This window comes from Gorilla gorilla, chromosome 15 (genome assembly GCF_029281585.2).
Source record: "Gorilla gorilla gorilla isolate KB3781 chromosome 15, NHGRI_mGorGor1-v2.1_pri, whole genome shotgun sequence".
Lineage (NCBI taxonomy): Eukaryota > Metazoa > Chordata > Mammalia > Primates > Hominidae > Gorilla > Gorilla gorilla.
The window spans coordinates 71,416,143-71,431,798 of NC_073239.2; the positions used below are offsets into that span (position 1 = coordinate 71,416,143).

At 37.4% G+C, this 15,656-nt stretch overlaps 1 protein-coding gene across 2 annotated transcripts; it reads right to left on the minus strand.

The window, feature by feature from the left end:
• Positions 1-198: 198 nt before the first annotated feature.
• On the minus strand, positions 199-15,141 carry GMFB (glia maturation factor beta). Of its 2 annotated transcripts, XM_004055195.5 has the most exons (7): positions 14,660-15,141; positions 9,398-9,494; positions 7,882-7,931; positions 7,138-7,187; positions 6,602-6,684; positions 5,514-5,587; positions 199-3,878 (listed from the first exon to the last, which is right to left on the minus strand). In XM_004055195.5, exons 1-7 carry the CDS (start codon positions 14,660-14,662, stop codon positions 3,807-3,809), a joined length of 429 nt encoding a protein of 142 aa, XP_004055243.1. In that variant the 5' UTR covers positions 14,663-15,141; the 3' UTR covers positions 199-3,806. The 2 variants fall into 2 exon arrangements, with proteins under 2 accessions (XP_004055243.1, XP_055217382.1); XM_055361407.2 differs by lacking the exon at positions 199-3,878 and having other exon boundaries at positions 5,532-5,587; positions 6,602-6,685; positions 7,137-7,187; positions 14,660-14,806.
• Between the last annotated feature and the right edge of the window lie 515 nt (positions 15,142-15,656).

Sequence of the window (15,656 nt, forward strand, 5' to 3'; positions counted from 1 at the left end):
CATTTTAGCATCAGACCAAGTTTTAGAAATTTTTATAACTTGATTATCTTCTCCTTCCACCAAGCTGCCAAATGACTTGTTTATTTTGCCTCTCAGTTTGTCCAGATAAAGTTTATGGTTCACACAAATCTAGCCAGGTAGATACCAGTAACTCCAAAGGGGGAAAGAGGTGAGTAAAAAAAAGAAAAGCTGGAAGTCTTTTAATGTTAACATTTTATTTAAACCAGTACAAGCACCATGCTTAACAAAAGACTGTCCAAAATAAACATGCAATATGAACTAGCAGAGACTGAAACCACAGCTTAAGGAGTTGTGTCAGTTGTTGGTTTTGTTAAACGATGACAGAGAACTGTTAAAATTCACAAGACTAAACCATTAATGTTTCAAGCCTCCTGAATGAGATTATCTTGGACCAGCTAAATCAGTGGGAACTGCCCTGGCATGTTAATGATCTCAAACAATATTCAAGTAATTATATTTATATGAATTATACTCCAAAAAGCAATAAAATACAATTTCTATCACAAGTTTACTGTATATGAGCACTGATTTGAAATGTCAAATGGCATAATAAAAACAAATTTCTCAAGAATATTCAGCTTGGGACCATTGGCTTTAAGCGGTCTAGAAGATTACTACATTCTTCCAGAAATACAAAATAAGATTTGTACAGAAATGTTTGAAACACATCCTCACAAAAGTTGTAATGGCTCAAACTCTATAAATTCCAGTATTATCAGTCTATTGAACAAATAGGGAAAGCAACCATAGTAAGAATACTTGAATTGATAGAATATGAGTTACTCTCTACTTCCACCAAATATCAGCATTTAAACTCTTATGAAAATATCTATTCATCACTAGTCCACATATGGATTAATGACATTGCTCAGGTTTTAAAAGCAGTCCAAACATTTTTTAAGTACACCTTCCTTAATATCTATATGGGTTGCGGGGAAACAGCCAAATTTAATTTGGCAATAAACTCCCCTAACTGGAAATTTTTAGCTAACGTGTCAGACAAGGATACAGTTTATGGCTACATTTGACTCCTGAAAATAGGAGATAAAAAAGGAGGGAAAAGTGCTGACACACATTTTGCCACACAGATTATTTAGTAATGACAGTAAAAAACTTAGCAACACACACTTAAACAAGAGTATGTTTAACTGCACTAGGCATTTAGTAAACTTTTAGAACTAGACAATTTGAACATTTATTTTAGAAGTCAATTAAACAAAAACAGTCAACCAACTTTTTTCCTAATATAATTGCGTCAATACCAGAACAAAGTGATCACTATTCAAAACTCAGACATTTTGGAATTTCAGCATAGTAACCTGAGAAGTTTTCTTCATATGTATTTTTGTTGTCATGGAAACCACACTAAATAATACTGTGATTACCAGTTGGTTCTATTTTGATATTAGATGCTATGCAGAACTTATGCAGGGCCAAAAATTTCAAAACTAACACTGACTTAGAAGACCACGAAGGAGGATCCCAGGAAAAAAGTTGCTGCTAAAAAGGACTCAGATTTAAGGCTGAATGGGAATGGTTGTACCAGAAAGATAACGGAATGTAAAAACTGGAATTATGAAATCTGGAGTTATTATTTGGGAAATGGCAGAAAAAAAGACAGTAAATACGAAACATACTTGAAAAGAACAATGCAAAATTTAGTAAGATGAAAGGGAAATCTATATAAATGTTTGAGAACACTTTAGAGCACGGGATTTGTAAATCTCCCCATAGGACAGATGGAATAAAAATGTCCTACTGATCCTCTAACCTCAATCTGTTGTCTTGCCAAAAACATGTTATTAATTAGGAGTCAGACAAGCTCAAAAAAGCATGGTTTATCACAGCTCTTTGCTCCTGTTAAAGAGAGTAGCGGAACTAAGAGTGCTAATGTATGGCAGGTCAATATTATCTGACATTATGGAGGACCTCCAAATTTAAAAATAAGCAAAACTAAAACATGCAAGACAAAATAAGGAACTTCATTAAAAAATACATTCTTGCAGCACTAGTTTCTCTTATTGCTGCAAACCAGGTGAAACAAAACCTCATTTCCTTCATTCAAAAACTTTAAAAACACTCTCCACTCACTTGGATTACATGTGCATTCCTACAGAATTATATGCATGTTATTCTCCAATATCAAAATACCTGTTTAAAGAATTTTTAAACTTCCTGGGTGAGTTTTCTCTTCTCTCTGGAAATTGGAATAAAGAATCTTTTCCCTCCAAGAACCAAAACAAACACCTATTCTAGCACTTCCTCATCTCCAACTTTCTATTGCTTCCTGACTTCTAAATTAGTGAAGCCAAACAGTGTTGGGAACAGAAGATGTTCTATTCAATATCGCAAAAATTCCAACTATCTTTACTTCTCACAGAAACCTCAAAAATAAAATGCAAAGAACATATGAATGGAAAACATGCCAAAATTTAAATTTTGCTAGTTTTGAGATGACTGAGATATTCTTAATATAAGAATACACTCACCAAGTTTGGTTAGTTTTTAGAGTCTCTAGACCTATTATCAAATTAATGTTCAATGGTTACTTATGTATTTGTTTTTACAAGTATGCCAAATATCAGAATCCTTGCTTTATGCCAAGAGTACCATCATCTAACAAGACTGGTTTAGTTAACTATTCAGGTATCCAGTTCAGAATAACTTCTGACATTTAGGATATAAGATGTGATTGCTATTGAAGTGTTAATGTTATTAACTATGGCCAAAGTTTTAAGATAATTTTTTCCTATGGCACAAAACTAACCACAAGTATACCCAAAATTATAACTCTCGACTGCCATATATTCACCAATGCAAGCAGATAGTTGGAATTTTTAAAATATGAAGTTGATTTTATTACAAATTTCAGATATACACGTTAGAAAATTATTTTATTTGGACCCTTTAAAAAAGTATTAATTTCACCAAATCTGGAATACTGGCAGTGTAAAAGTCTTAAACTAACTTTAAAGCTAACAAATCAAAGGCACAGTATTAACACATTTAAAATAATTAGTGTTCACAGGACATTAAGAGGTGCTTTATAAATAAAGTATTATTAACCTAGATTCAAAACTGTCTAGAAATGACATAAAAGGAATGAAGCCGTTGATTATTACAACCCACCAATTTCTAAGACTAAGATGCTATAAGGAGAAAAGCTAACAGTCATAATTCTATCATAAAATCTAACTCCCGACCTTAAAAATGAGTGATTGATGAACATAGTTTCTAGACCTGATTAAAAAGATACAGGAAACCAAAGAAGATACAGAATTCATCGATGTACTTGTAATGCAGGTTACACTAAATTATTCATGGCTCAATACTGGGTCACTCAAGTCTTTGACCCCAAATGAATTTCAATGATTTGACAAGTGATAATACGCTATTTTCATAAATAAACTGCTAATATCCAGTATTTGTCAAAAGGAGGCAACTGTTGTCTCTCACAATCTAATATATCCACTTTCCAATGGTGTCTGTAAATAGTAACAAATTCCGAACCATAAGTTATAGAAATCAGTCACAAGAGTGCAAAAAGTCCCTGGAGAAAAGTAGTCCACCTAACAATTACCAATATAAGGAAACACTTTACAAAGTTTCATTACTATGAAGATGATTTCCTCTTTGTTCAAATTTTGCACAAATGAGGAATTTTTCTTTACTGCAGGAAACAAACTGTAAGTAACAGTGCATTTTTAGGCATAAATAAGTATTTATGTCTGGTTCCAGTATGGTCAGGTTAATACATAAATACTTTAGAAACACAGAAGTTCACATTAGTGGAAAAATCCAAGTTTCTCACGTAACCATTCTTCAGTTAGGTCTTCAGTATTTCTTATTTCAAATACCTTTAAAAAAAAAAAAAAAAAAACAAAACTTGGGTCATACTTTGACACTCCAAAAAAAAAAGGCAAATATTTGAGTTTTTTTAAATATATTTGAGTATTATACACCAAACTATTTTTGGTTATATATTTGAGTATTAAATACCAAATTCTGCTTCCTTTCATATTGTTCATGACTTAACCTATGTAAATGAGATATACCTTTTAGGTAGAACTTCACTTCTTTTAAATGGTAAGTACTCAGTTATCAAAGTACAGCAATCAAGACAACATGAAACCAAAACTCTCCCAAAAGCACAAATCTACAAATAGTCTAAAAGAGCAGTTCTGTAAATCTTATCTCCTAGAAGACATCCCAAGTATACACAACTAAAATCAATCTAGTTAGGAACTGAGGAACATACGCTGGTCTTCCAGAGTCTGAATGTCAAATGGAAATATCAGAGGGAGATGGAGATCAGCCACAAATCTCTAGCAAGAATCTGAATCAGGCCCAGAAAGCATAATGGCTATAGAAAAGCAATGTATTACAGCAGAAAGGATGGGATTTGGAGCAACATGTGAATCCTAAGTCCTAGACAGCGCTAAATCCTAGCTCTGTCTAAATTTACTGTTATGCAACCCTGAGCAAGTCATTCATCCACTGGGTCTGTTTTCCTATCTACAGAATATCTCACAGGGCTGTTGTAAGGATTCAATGAGATTATCTGTAAAAGTAACTTGTAAACTGTAATGTCAACTTCAGCACTGTAGGGCATCCCCAGGATTAGAACAGACTTGAGGCCGTTAACAGCTCCTTCTTAACCGCCCAAACCGTTAGAGCAACTCCAGTGTCCCTGTGTTACAAATCAGGAAAAAGTAATGTCTATAAAGCAGTGGTAACAATCACATGGGCTAAGGGGAAACAGCAGAGGGCACTTAAAGGCATTCCAGAGTTGATTATTAAGCACCCAAGGGGAAAATACTGATGCTGTTCTTAAAATAAAACTTGAAAGGAAATACTGTCTAACACAGTTTTGGCAATATAATATCCTATTTCAAAACCTTAAGTGCATATACTTTTTCAATTCAAACTAATATGTGGAAGTTAAATAAAGTTTGAGAGCCAAGTACCTCTTACCTTTAACTTTCAAAAATACCATAAAATAGGGACATGTTAAATCTTAAAGCAAGTTCTCATATAAAACAGAATGTTCTAACTTTATTAATATTCTTAACAATTTTATATTTGGAAACAATACAATTAACTGCATAATACTGAATTCCAGCACAGAACTCGGTTCATTTTAGGCTATGGTAAAGGGTTCCGAGAAACTTCAATGCTGACCTTTATCTATTAGAAATTACCTTATGGCAGATAAACTAACTCTCAATAGATTTAATAGTTACAGTGGCTTTCTAAAACTGCCTATATTTTGAATGTGATTTCTTCCAATCAACTTATTCAAATAATACACTTTGGTTCAAACGCTTCTATCTCATTCTATTTCCAGTTAACAAAAAGCTTTGGCTAACTTACTAACCTGGTCTAAATAACCTTCACCTGCATAAAAAATACTCCTTTAGACTATTTTAGCTATTGCTTTATAGTCTAAAGGAAAATATTGTCTCAACAAGTCAGTCAAATATAAATACCACCTTGGTTAGTTCAGCTGTCTGGACTAGCTTATTCTTACTTCCAGCATACATCATCTGTTGTTCAGGCTTACATCCTGGAAAAGAGAGATTAGTGTAGAAATGAGACACAGATTTTGAGAAAGGTATGGGTTATCATTACTTTTATTTTTTAAAATGACACATTTAGGATTTCCTTTGCTATTGAGTTTACAGAATATATATGGGTTGTATTTTGAGTCTTACATTGCACACTGCCTACAGAAAGAGACAGTTAAGTTATAAATAAACAAGAACAAGTCTACAGGTTGGCAAAAATAAAGGTTCTAGACATTTGTAGATCCTGACTTTTAGAGCCTTGCAAACAATTAAAAACTTTCTGCACTACCTTAACTTTGACACTAAATATCAAGATCAATTTTATGGATGACTAAAATACACAAGGTTTTGGGATGGTAGTGGACCAGTAGGGCAGGGAGATCTGCTCTGATAAAAGTTTCACTCTGCCGATATATTAAGTTAAAAATATACTGCAGTATATTTTGAGTGGGAAGTAAATTATACAAATTATGAAGTTTGGAGAATAGCTCAGTGAGTGCAGTTTTTATTGCAGGCCTGAACAGTGGTGATAGAAGTTCTGCTGATAATGAATTCCTTAAATACCAGTAACCCATTTTAATACCCAATGTAAATTACTCTAGGACCATTCTCAAGATTATAAGCATATCACTGTTAACTACTATTTAAAAGAAACACAAATATATACAATTATATGTGAAGTTCACATTTTTATATGATTAAAATATAAAAAGAAAATACTTCTGCTATATTAGAATGTCATCACGTTTCAAAATCCTTAAAATACATGTATGATTTGAGTCAACAATTACACGTCTAGAAATTTATCCTAAGAAAATAAGTTCTAAGAGATGATGCTTCATTCTTTCTAGGGATGCATGCACACAGGCACATGGACACACATAGACACAGACCCTCCTCAATTTAGGTTATTCAACAATGTCCATCTTTAAAAACAGCATAAAATTTGTCTAGTATAAAATGGCTTAATTGGATCTAAGCCAAGTATGTGTTATTTAAAGAAATTCACTTACCAACAGGACTGGAGAAAATAAAGCACAGAGGATATGAAACTCTTCCATCATCATGTTGATATTTATAACTATACACAATGAAGGTTTTTCTCAAGTTAAAGAAACTAAAGTTACTGCTCTCAGACAGGTATTTACCAACACCTGGGGAGCTACTGAGCTATTTCTGTCCTATTCTTTTAGGCCACACCTTCATTATTATCTTTCCACAAAATTAAATGGGTTCCAAGGATAAGTTATAAAATCACATAATCTCTCAAAAAATTTAACTTTTTAAAGTACAAGTTTAATACAGATTATTTTCTTCTCAATTTTTATTGTACACATGTTATAATAAAAGAAATAGTTTTAAAAAGAAAATTATTCATCCCACGAATAAACCAACTTTTCATTTTTCTTAGTCTAGTATACGCACACATATTTTAATTTGGCTGTCATCATGACACAGAAGGATACTTTTAGATGTTTAACAAATGAGCTCACAAACAGGTCTGACCACTAAAGAAAATAAATCTTTTAAAGCACTAAGAAAAGGATATCGAGGTTGTCGTTCAGGTAGTTCATCTTTAAGTTCATCTGGTGAAATGCCCTGGCACCACAGAGAAAAGCAACTTTTAAACATTTTCTTACCCATAAGTCCTTAAGAGCTACACCAAGCACCCATTCTACTAACAGTTATAAATTTATTACCACATGCTACAAAATAAAATTTTACCTTACTAAATTATACATAAACTCAGGTTACTAAATTCTCAATCCAATCAAAGCCTCCTTCTGCCCACTTGGTTTCGTTCCATTTATTAAGTAAATATGGGGCTGGGAGGCACAGATTCTATGCTTATGTTCCAGCTGTCAGGAAATACTGAATGACATAAGCCAGTATCTTAGCGGAAAGAAACAATGTCTGATTTCAGAAAAAAGAATTGAATTCTTTTTACTCTAGTTACTTAATTTGACAAACCAGATATTTAAATTGTAGGGTTTCAGGTTTTAAGTACTAGTCAAGCAACTTAGAAGCAAGTTACAAAGTTGACTCACTTCTTACTCAGTATATGACCCCAACTTATACCACTTATTACACTGGACTTCACTAATGCTTTTAAACAAGGTAGTTAAATTAGCAATATCACAAACTACACAATTAGCACATGCTTTTATGCATAATGAGCATGTATTTAAAGGAGGTTCAAGATTTGTTTCAGAAGCATATGTAACTAATATAGCATCTTTTGAGAAATAATAATTACTTAACTATAAAATTGTATTTAGTTCATTGAACAAACCTCAAGCTCCTCATCCAGTACCACCAGGCGTTTATCCTTGTCAATCTTCACTAAAATAAAAATCAAGTATGAGTAAGCTGGGATTCTAATGTGACCCTGTTCTGCCCAACCCACACAATCTCAGCCTTTTTTTTTGGACATCTAAAATTAAAACATCAAGAAACACAAGCATATAACTAATTCACAGTTTTAGTTTACAGTTTATTAGCTACCTTTGCTTTTCAAGCTGTCAGCTTTTAAAAGCTTTTACCCATAATTCCCAGTACCTAATTTGCTTATTTAGAACTTGCTGTTAATTTCTTACATTTCCTGTGTATATGAAAGAACTTTGTAACTCAAATGCAACTTCTAGATAATAAGAAAAAGCCTGAAAGGGTAACTGTAACTGATTGGTGTATATGCAACATGGTCAGAACTGCAAGGGAAAAAGTGCCTGATCAGGGATCAAAATAGAGAAACCTCAAAATTCCTGGCTTCTCCAAGGTCAGGATTTCATGGCACGGTATCATTATTCTGAGAAAGTGAATAACCAAATAGAAGTGTTATCTACATTCAAATATATCTAATGTAATCCAAAGCCAAATCAAAATAAGTTTAGATACTCTATGCCTCTATCCTTTCCTGTTAGTCTGGCAAAGTTGACCATGTTTGGTTTTGCACCAATTTGATAGTAAATCTTGTGAGATATAATATAATCTCAAATAGTTTCAGCTTTTGCAGTAAATGGCACTAACACACATTTGCACTTTTATTTTTTTTTTCACTTTTAAGAACCATATGTCAACATTGCAGTATTTATTTATAATGAAATCAGAATTCATGACAAGTTGTCATGACCTCTGATTAAATCACATCTGCCAGATGCATCTCTGTTAAGCATGGTCTCTAGAGTTTTACATTTTCACCCCCTCATCCTTTCCTCATCTTTCTAAATCACTACCTACATATTAAATACTGCCTGTGAATACAAGGGAAATCTGCATAATGTCAGATATAGCTCACAGTGGGAGAAGCAATACGCAAATCACTTTTTCCATTTTCAGAAGATAGTGCCAGTGCCACTTAAAAGTACTCTTCCTGAAACCAGAGTTCAAATCTACAACTGGAATAATGCCCAAAGTCACTATGCACACAATGCTGAACTTTGTCATTTTAGGTGTAGGCAAAGGTTTCTATTTGAGGATGAATGGCCAGGCTATTTTTAGTCCCCCAAGAAGGATGGGTTGGATGGGTCACTGCAGATGGGAATCCTCATTACCCAAGGACCAAGACAACCGCCTTCTCCAGAGCTGTACAGGAAGATAAAAGGACTATGGGGCAGGTGGGACAATCCACCTCTGTTCTGTGACATTAGAATTAGCTGTTACTTATTTTTTAAAGTGATCTAAAGGTGGTGGTGGGGAAATGAAACAGAGGAAGTAACATTGCTTTCCAACGGTTCAGTTCATTCAATGTAGCTACAAGATGAAAAACAAATTAAGACCATGTAACTTTGAGGCAATCACTTTTAGCTTACTTATAATAGCGGCGTTGTTCGTTTCTTTGCGAAAACGAAACTTTCTCAGCTTTTCCACTAAATCTTCAGCAACATCACAAACAACCAAAGACTCACTCTATAAAAGAAAAAAAACACACACATAAAATGCCATGACTTCAATATATGTACATGTTAAAATTATGAAACCTAATACCTTTATAATGCATACTGACATTCACAAATGTCACTTAAGTGAAAGCATTAAAGTAAATACATGAACACTTAAAAGAACTTTAAAATCAACCAACCTTTGGATCTACATTGCTTAATCCTACCCATTTGTTCATCTCATATATGTAAGGTATATTTTAACTTTCTCTTTGGCTAATGAATGTCTCAAAAACCACACACATAATAATGTGCAAAGTCATCAGAACTGGAGAGGAAGGGAAGAATATGGGGAAAGTCAAGAATCACTATCTGCTGTTAGAAAGGAAGTCAAGCATACTATTTTTACACAGTGAAGGAAGAACAAGAAAATAATCTGATTATACTTAGAATTAATAAATTATTTTTCATCCTCACAATTATAGGGGAAAAAAAATATAAGCAACAAAAGTGTTAAAAACCCCATAAGAGTAAAGACCAATAATATTTTATATTATAATTAAATGATTATAGAGATATAAAAAGGAGCTACTAAGAATGTGCAAAAGAAATAAAAGCAGAGACAAAAAGAAACATTGCAATTGATACCACAGAAATACAAAGAATCATTAGAGACTATTATGAACACTATAACAAAATGGAAAACCTGGAAGCAATGGATAAATTCCTGGACACACACAATCTACCAAGACTCAACCATGAAGAAATAGAAAACCTGAACAAACCAATAATGAGTAATGAGACTGAAACAGTAATAAAGTCTCCCATCAAAGAAAAACTCAGGATCTGAGGGCTTCACTGCTGAATTCTACCAAAGATTTAAAACACCACTTCTACTCAGACTATTCAAAAAAATTGAAGGGGAGAACATACCTCCAAGCTCATTCTACAAGAACAGCATTACCCTGATACCACAACCAGACAAGTATACAACAACAACAAAAAACTATAGGTCAATACCCTTGATGAACATAGATGCAAAAATCCTTAACAAAATACTAGAAAACCAGATGCAACAACACATTAAAAAGATCATTCACCGTGATCAAGTGGGATTATCCCAGGGATGTAAGAATGGTTCAACATGGGCAAATCAATAAATGTGATACATTACATTAACAGAACAAAAATCGTATCATTTCAAGAGATGCTGAAAAAACATTTGATAAAATTCAACATCCTTTCATGATAAAAACCCTCAACAAATTGGGTATAGAAAGAACACACCTCAAAACAATAAAGGCCATATATGACAAACCCACAGCTGACAGCATACCAAATGGGGAAAAACTGAAAGCCTTTACTCTAAGTTCTGGAGTAAGACAAGGATGCCCAATTGTACCACTTTTATTCAACATAGTACTGGGAGTCCTAGCCAGAGCAGTTAGGGAAGAGAAAGAAATAAAAGACATCCAAGTTAGGAAAAAAGAAGTCAAATTATCCTTGTTTACGACAACATGATCTTATATTTAGAAAAAGCTAAAGACTCCATTTAAAAAAAAAACTACTAGAACTGATAAATGATTTCAGTAAAGTTTAGGATACAAAATGAACATACAAAAATCAGTAGCATTCATATACAACAACAGGAAACAATCTGAAAAAGAAATCAAGAAAGCAATCTCACTTACAATAGCTATAAAAGATTTAGGAATAAATTTAACCAAAGAAGTGACAGATCTCTACAATGAAAATTATAAAACACAGATGAAAGAAATTGAAGAGAACATACAAAAATGGAAAGATTCCAAGCTTATGGATTACAAGACATAATATTGTTAAAATGTCCATACTAACCCAAAGTGATCTACAGATTCAATGCAATCCCCATCAAAATACCAATGACATTCTTAAAAGCAAGAGAGAAAAGATCTTAAAATTTGTAAAGAGCCACAAAAGACTGTGAATAGCCAAAGCAACCCTCAGCAAAAAGAACAAAGCAGTACTTCAAAATATATTACAAAACAATAGTTACCAAAACAGCATGATCCTGGCATAAAACCACACACACAGGCCAATGAAACAGAATAGAGAACCCAGAAGTAAATCCACACATTTATAGCCAACTCATTTTGGACAAAGATGCCAAAAACATACACTGGGGAAAGGGCACTCTCTCCAATAAATGGTGCTGGGAAAACCAGATAGCTATATGCAGAATAAAACCAGACCCCGGGCCGGGCACAGTGGCTCACGCCTGTAATCCCAGCACTTTGGGAGGCCGAGGCGAGCGGATCATGAGGTCAGGAGTTCGAGACCAGCCTGGCTAACATGGTGAAACCCTGTCTCTACTAAAAATACAAAAATTAGCTGGGCGTGGTGGCAAGCGCCTGTAATCCCAGCTACTCGGGAGGCTGAGGCAGGAGAATCGCTTGAACCCGGGAGGCTGAGGTTGCAGTGAGCCGAGATTGCACCACTGCACTCTAGCCTGGCCACAGAGCGAGACTCCATCTCAAAAACAAAAACAAAAAAACAAAAACAAACAGACCCCAACTCTCAGCATATACAAAAATCAAATCAAAATGGATTAAAGACTTAAATGTAAGATCTGAAACTATACAACCACTAGAAGAAAACACTGGGCAATTGCTTCAGGACATTGGTCTGGGCAAAGATTTTTTTGAGTAAGACCTCAAAAGCACAGACAACTAAAGCAAAATAGACAAATGAGATCATATCAAGCTAAAAAGCTTCTGAGAGGAAAGAAAACAATCAACGAGTGAAGAGACAACCTACAGAATGGGAGAAAATATCTGCAAATTCTCCACTCAACAAAGGATTAATAATCAGAATATACAAGGATCTCAAACAACTCAATAGCAAAAAATTCCCATTTAGTCCTACTAATAGTTAACATGTATCAGACCCTATGAGAGAAACACTGTTATATCCTTTACATAGATTTCCTTTTATGCTCAAAACAATCTCACGAAACAGATACTATTACTACTCCCATTTTGCAAAAAACTAAGGTTTAGAGAGGTTAAGTATCTTTCCCCAATTACATAGCTAGTGGAGCCAGGATTCAACCCAGGCAGCCTATCTTAACTCACTCTCTTAATCACTACAAAGGAGGTGGTGACAGATTGGATATTGGGGGTGGGGGTGGGGTGTGAGTAAGCAAAAAAAGGGTTACCAAGATATACTAGGCTTCTGGCTGGTATAACAGATTGTCTTGTATAACAGACAGAAGACCAGGTTTGAGGAGAAAGGGCATGAGTTCTACTTTGGACAAACTGAGGTGGCTTTGAGGAGACCAAGTGGAGGAAAAGCTTCCCAGGGGAATGGTAACTACATATTGAAATATTAATATATAGATCTGGGGCCGGGCGCGGTAGCTCACGCCTGTAATCTCAACACTTTGGGAGGCCGGGGCAGGTGGAACACTTGAGGTCAGGAGATCGAGACCATCCTGGCTAACACGGTGAAACCCCGTCTCTACTAAAAATACAAAATTAGGGCCGGGCGCGGTGGCTCACGCCTGTAATCCCAGCACTTTGGGAGGCCGAGGCAGGTGGATCACGAGGTCAGGAGATCGAGACCATCCTGGCTAACACGGTGAAACCCCGTCTATACTAAAAATACAAAAACAAAATTAGCCGGGTGTGGTGGCAGGAGCCTGTAGTCCCAGCTACTCGGGAGGCTGAGGCGGGAGAACGAACGGCGTGAACCAGGGAGGCGGAGCTTGCAGTGAATGGAGATTGCGCCACTGCACTCCAACCTAGGCGACAGAGCGAGACTCCATCTCAAAACAAACAAACAAAAAAACAAAATTAGCCGGGCGTGGTGGCACATGCCTGTAATCCCAGCTACTTGGGAGGCTGAGGCAGGAGAACTGCTTGAACCCGGGAGGCGGAGGTTGCAGTGGGCCGAGATCGCGCCATTGCACTCCAGCCTGGGCCACAAGAGTGAAACTCCGTCTCAAAGAAAAAAAAGTACATACAGATCTGGATTGGATCTCAGAAGCAAGGTCTTCTGAGCTGTAAATTCACAAGTCATCTGAATACAGATGGTAACTAAAGCCATAGTTTAGGATAAAGAATACAGAATGGAAAATGAAGGATTAGGATGAAGCCTGGGACTCCTTCGAGCATTGTCCAGGAAAAGGAGAATAGTCTGAAAGTGAAACAGATGGACCAATAGGAGAAGTAGGAGGAGCTCTGTATCCCAGAAGCCAAGGGGGAAGAATGAAGGAAGAGAATGCTTCAAAAACAAGAGAGTATAACACTCTGGAATGCAGCTGAAAGGTCAGAGAAGACGAAAACTGAAAAGAATCCATTCGATTCAGTGACCATGACAAGATCTATTCGATGAAAGTGGGTTGAGAATTGAGTGGATGGTCAGAGAGCAGTGTTTTGTTGTTTCTAATGAAATTTACCCATATTTTAAAACCTAATGGGATGGATCCAAAAGATCCTTGATGGCGATTTATTTAATTTTCCACTTTATTTTTATGCTTGGGGTCCATCCCATGTAAGAACAGAAGCCACAGCCTCCCAGAACCAACAAAACTAAAGTTATTGACAATTACTTTAAGGCCCAGTGCCAAAGCTTTGGGTCGAAAGGTTTCCAACTGCCATAGGAAAGCAAAGATAAGGAGAAATCCTCTGTAGGAAGCTAGGGAAAGGAGCAGAGAGAAAGAAGCTAAGGTGAGGCCGAGAGAATTCAATCGGAATTCGAGTCCTCCCCCAAAACGCCGCCAAGTGGAAGATGCTCGGGGCCCACGAACCCCTGGAACCTGGCCACGGCCCTGGCAGGGAAAGCAGGAATTGGGGGAGCCCTCCGATGGGGCAGACCCCTTTCCCTCCAACCTACAGCTCAGAAGCTGAAGCCCTCCATCCAGAAGGGCCTGGCGAGGGGCCTCCCCAACCCCCCTGCTCGTGGCCGCACCCTAGTCCCATGGCCCGCTGGGCGGGTCCACCCCGGGCCCAGCTGGAAGATGCTGCCCTGAGGCGCGGCGGCGGCGTCAGAGGCCAAGTACTCTGGCTATGGGCACTGGCCAGCTGCTGGGGGCGGAAGCGGCCGCCGAGCCCTCCTGGGCGCTGCCCGCCGCCGCCGGCTCCGGAAACCGGGAAAACCCGGCTGGCCGGCTCGCCCAGCCCTCCGGCCCCCGCCCTCCCAGCGGCAACTCACCATTTTCCTTCCGGCCGTCAGCGGCCTGTCGCCTTCACTCGGGCGCCTTTAAGAATGGCACGGCGGCCGCCTCCCTTCCTGCCCCGGCGCCTGGCCCAGTCGCCCCCACCTATCAACGCGGCCTCAGCGGGCCGGCACGTGATGGCGGACGGCAAAAGGCGCGGCTCAAAATTAGACAGAATGCGATCGCCTGATTTTTTTTTTTTTTTTTTTTTTTCCTTTTCCCTGCGCCCTCTAGAGGAGGACGCTCTGCCTGGCTGCAAGTGAGAAACAAACCTAAGGTACATACTTAAAAGTCATGCCAGTTCTCCGGACCTTTTTCGCAGTCTTCAAGCTCTGAGAGCATGTTAATGGTGACATCAATGTTTTCAATGGTAAATGTGTGTACTGACCGCAGCCTGCCTTCCAAATTTGATCTCCCTCAAATCTAGGCACACCTCCTTTCCTCCCACCCTCTCCAGAACCCCACCTCTGACCACTGCCTTCCAGGACTTGGTTAATCAATCCCTCTCTCTCTCTCTCTCTCTCTTTCTCTCTCTCTCCCTCCCCCTTTCCCTCTCTCTCTTACACCCATTTCTTCTCTCTCTCTCACACACACACACATTTCTTCTCTCTTCTCTCTCACACACACATTTCTTCTCTCTCTCTCTCGTCTCGCTCTGTTGCCCAGGCTGGAGTGCAGTGGCACGATTATAGCTCACAGCAGCCTCAAACTCCTGGGCTCAAGCAATCCTCCTACCTCAGCCTCCCCAGTAGCTGGGACTACAGCCGTGTGCCACCACACACCCGGCTAATTTTTAAATTTTTTTTGTAGAGATAGAGTCTCCCTATATTGCCCAAGCTGGTCTTGAACTCCTGGCCACAGACAGTCTTCCTGTGCGCCTCCCAAAGCGCTGGGATCACAAGCGTCAGCCACCATGCCCAGCCTCTTTTCTCCATACAAGTTATTTATTGAAGTATGAATGAATGATGATTGGTGTTTCAATGAGCACTCTTA

What these genes read in the sequence shown, in the direction of transcription:
- GMFB (XM_004055195.5), bottom strand. An exon ending in GAACAACGCCGCTATTATAA is followed by an intron (nt 7,932 to 9,397) that starts GTAAGCTAAAAG and finishes TTTTTATTTTAG; the next exon opens with TGAAGATTGACAAGGATAAA. An exon ending in TACTGGATGAGGAGCTTGAG is followed by an intron (nt 7,188 to 7,881) that starts GTTTGTTCAATG and finishes CTGTGGTGCCAG; the next exon opens with GGCATTTCACCAGATGAACT.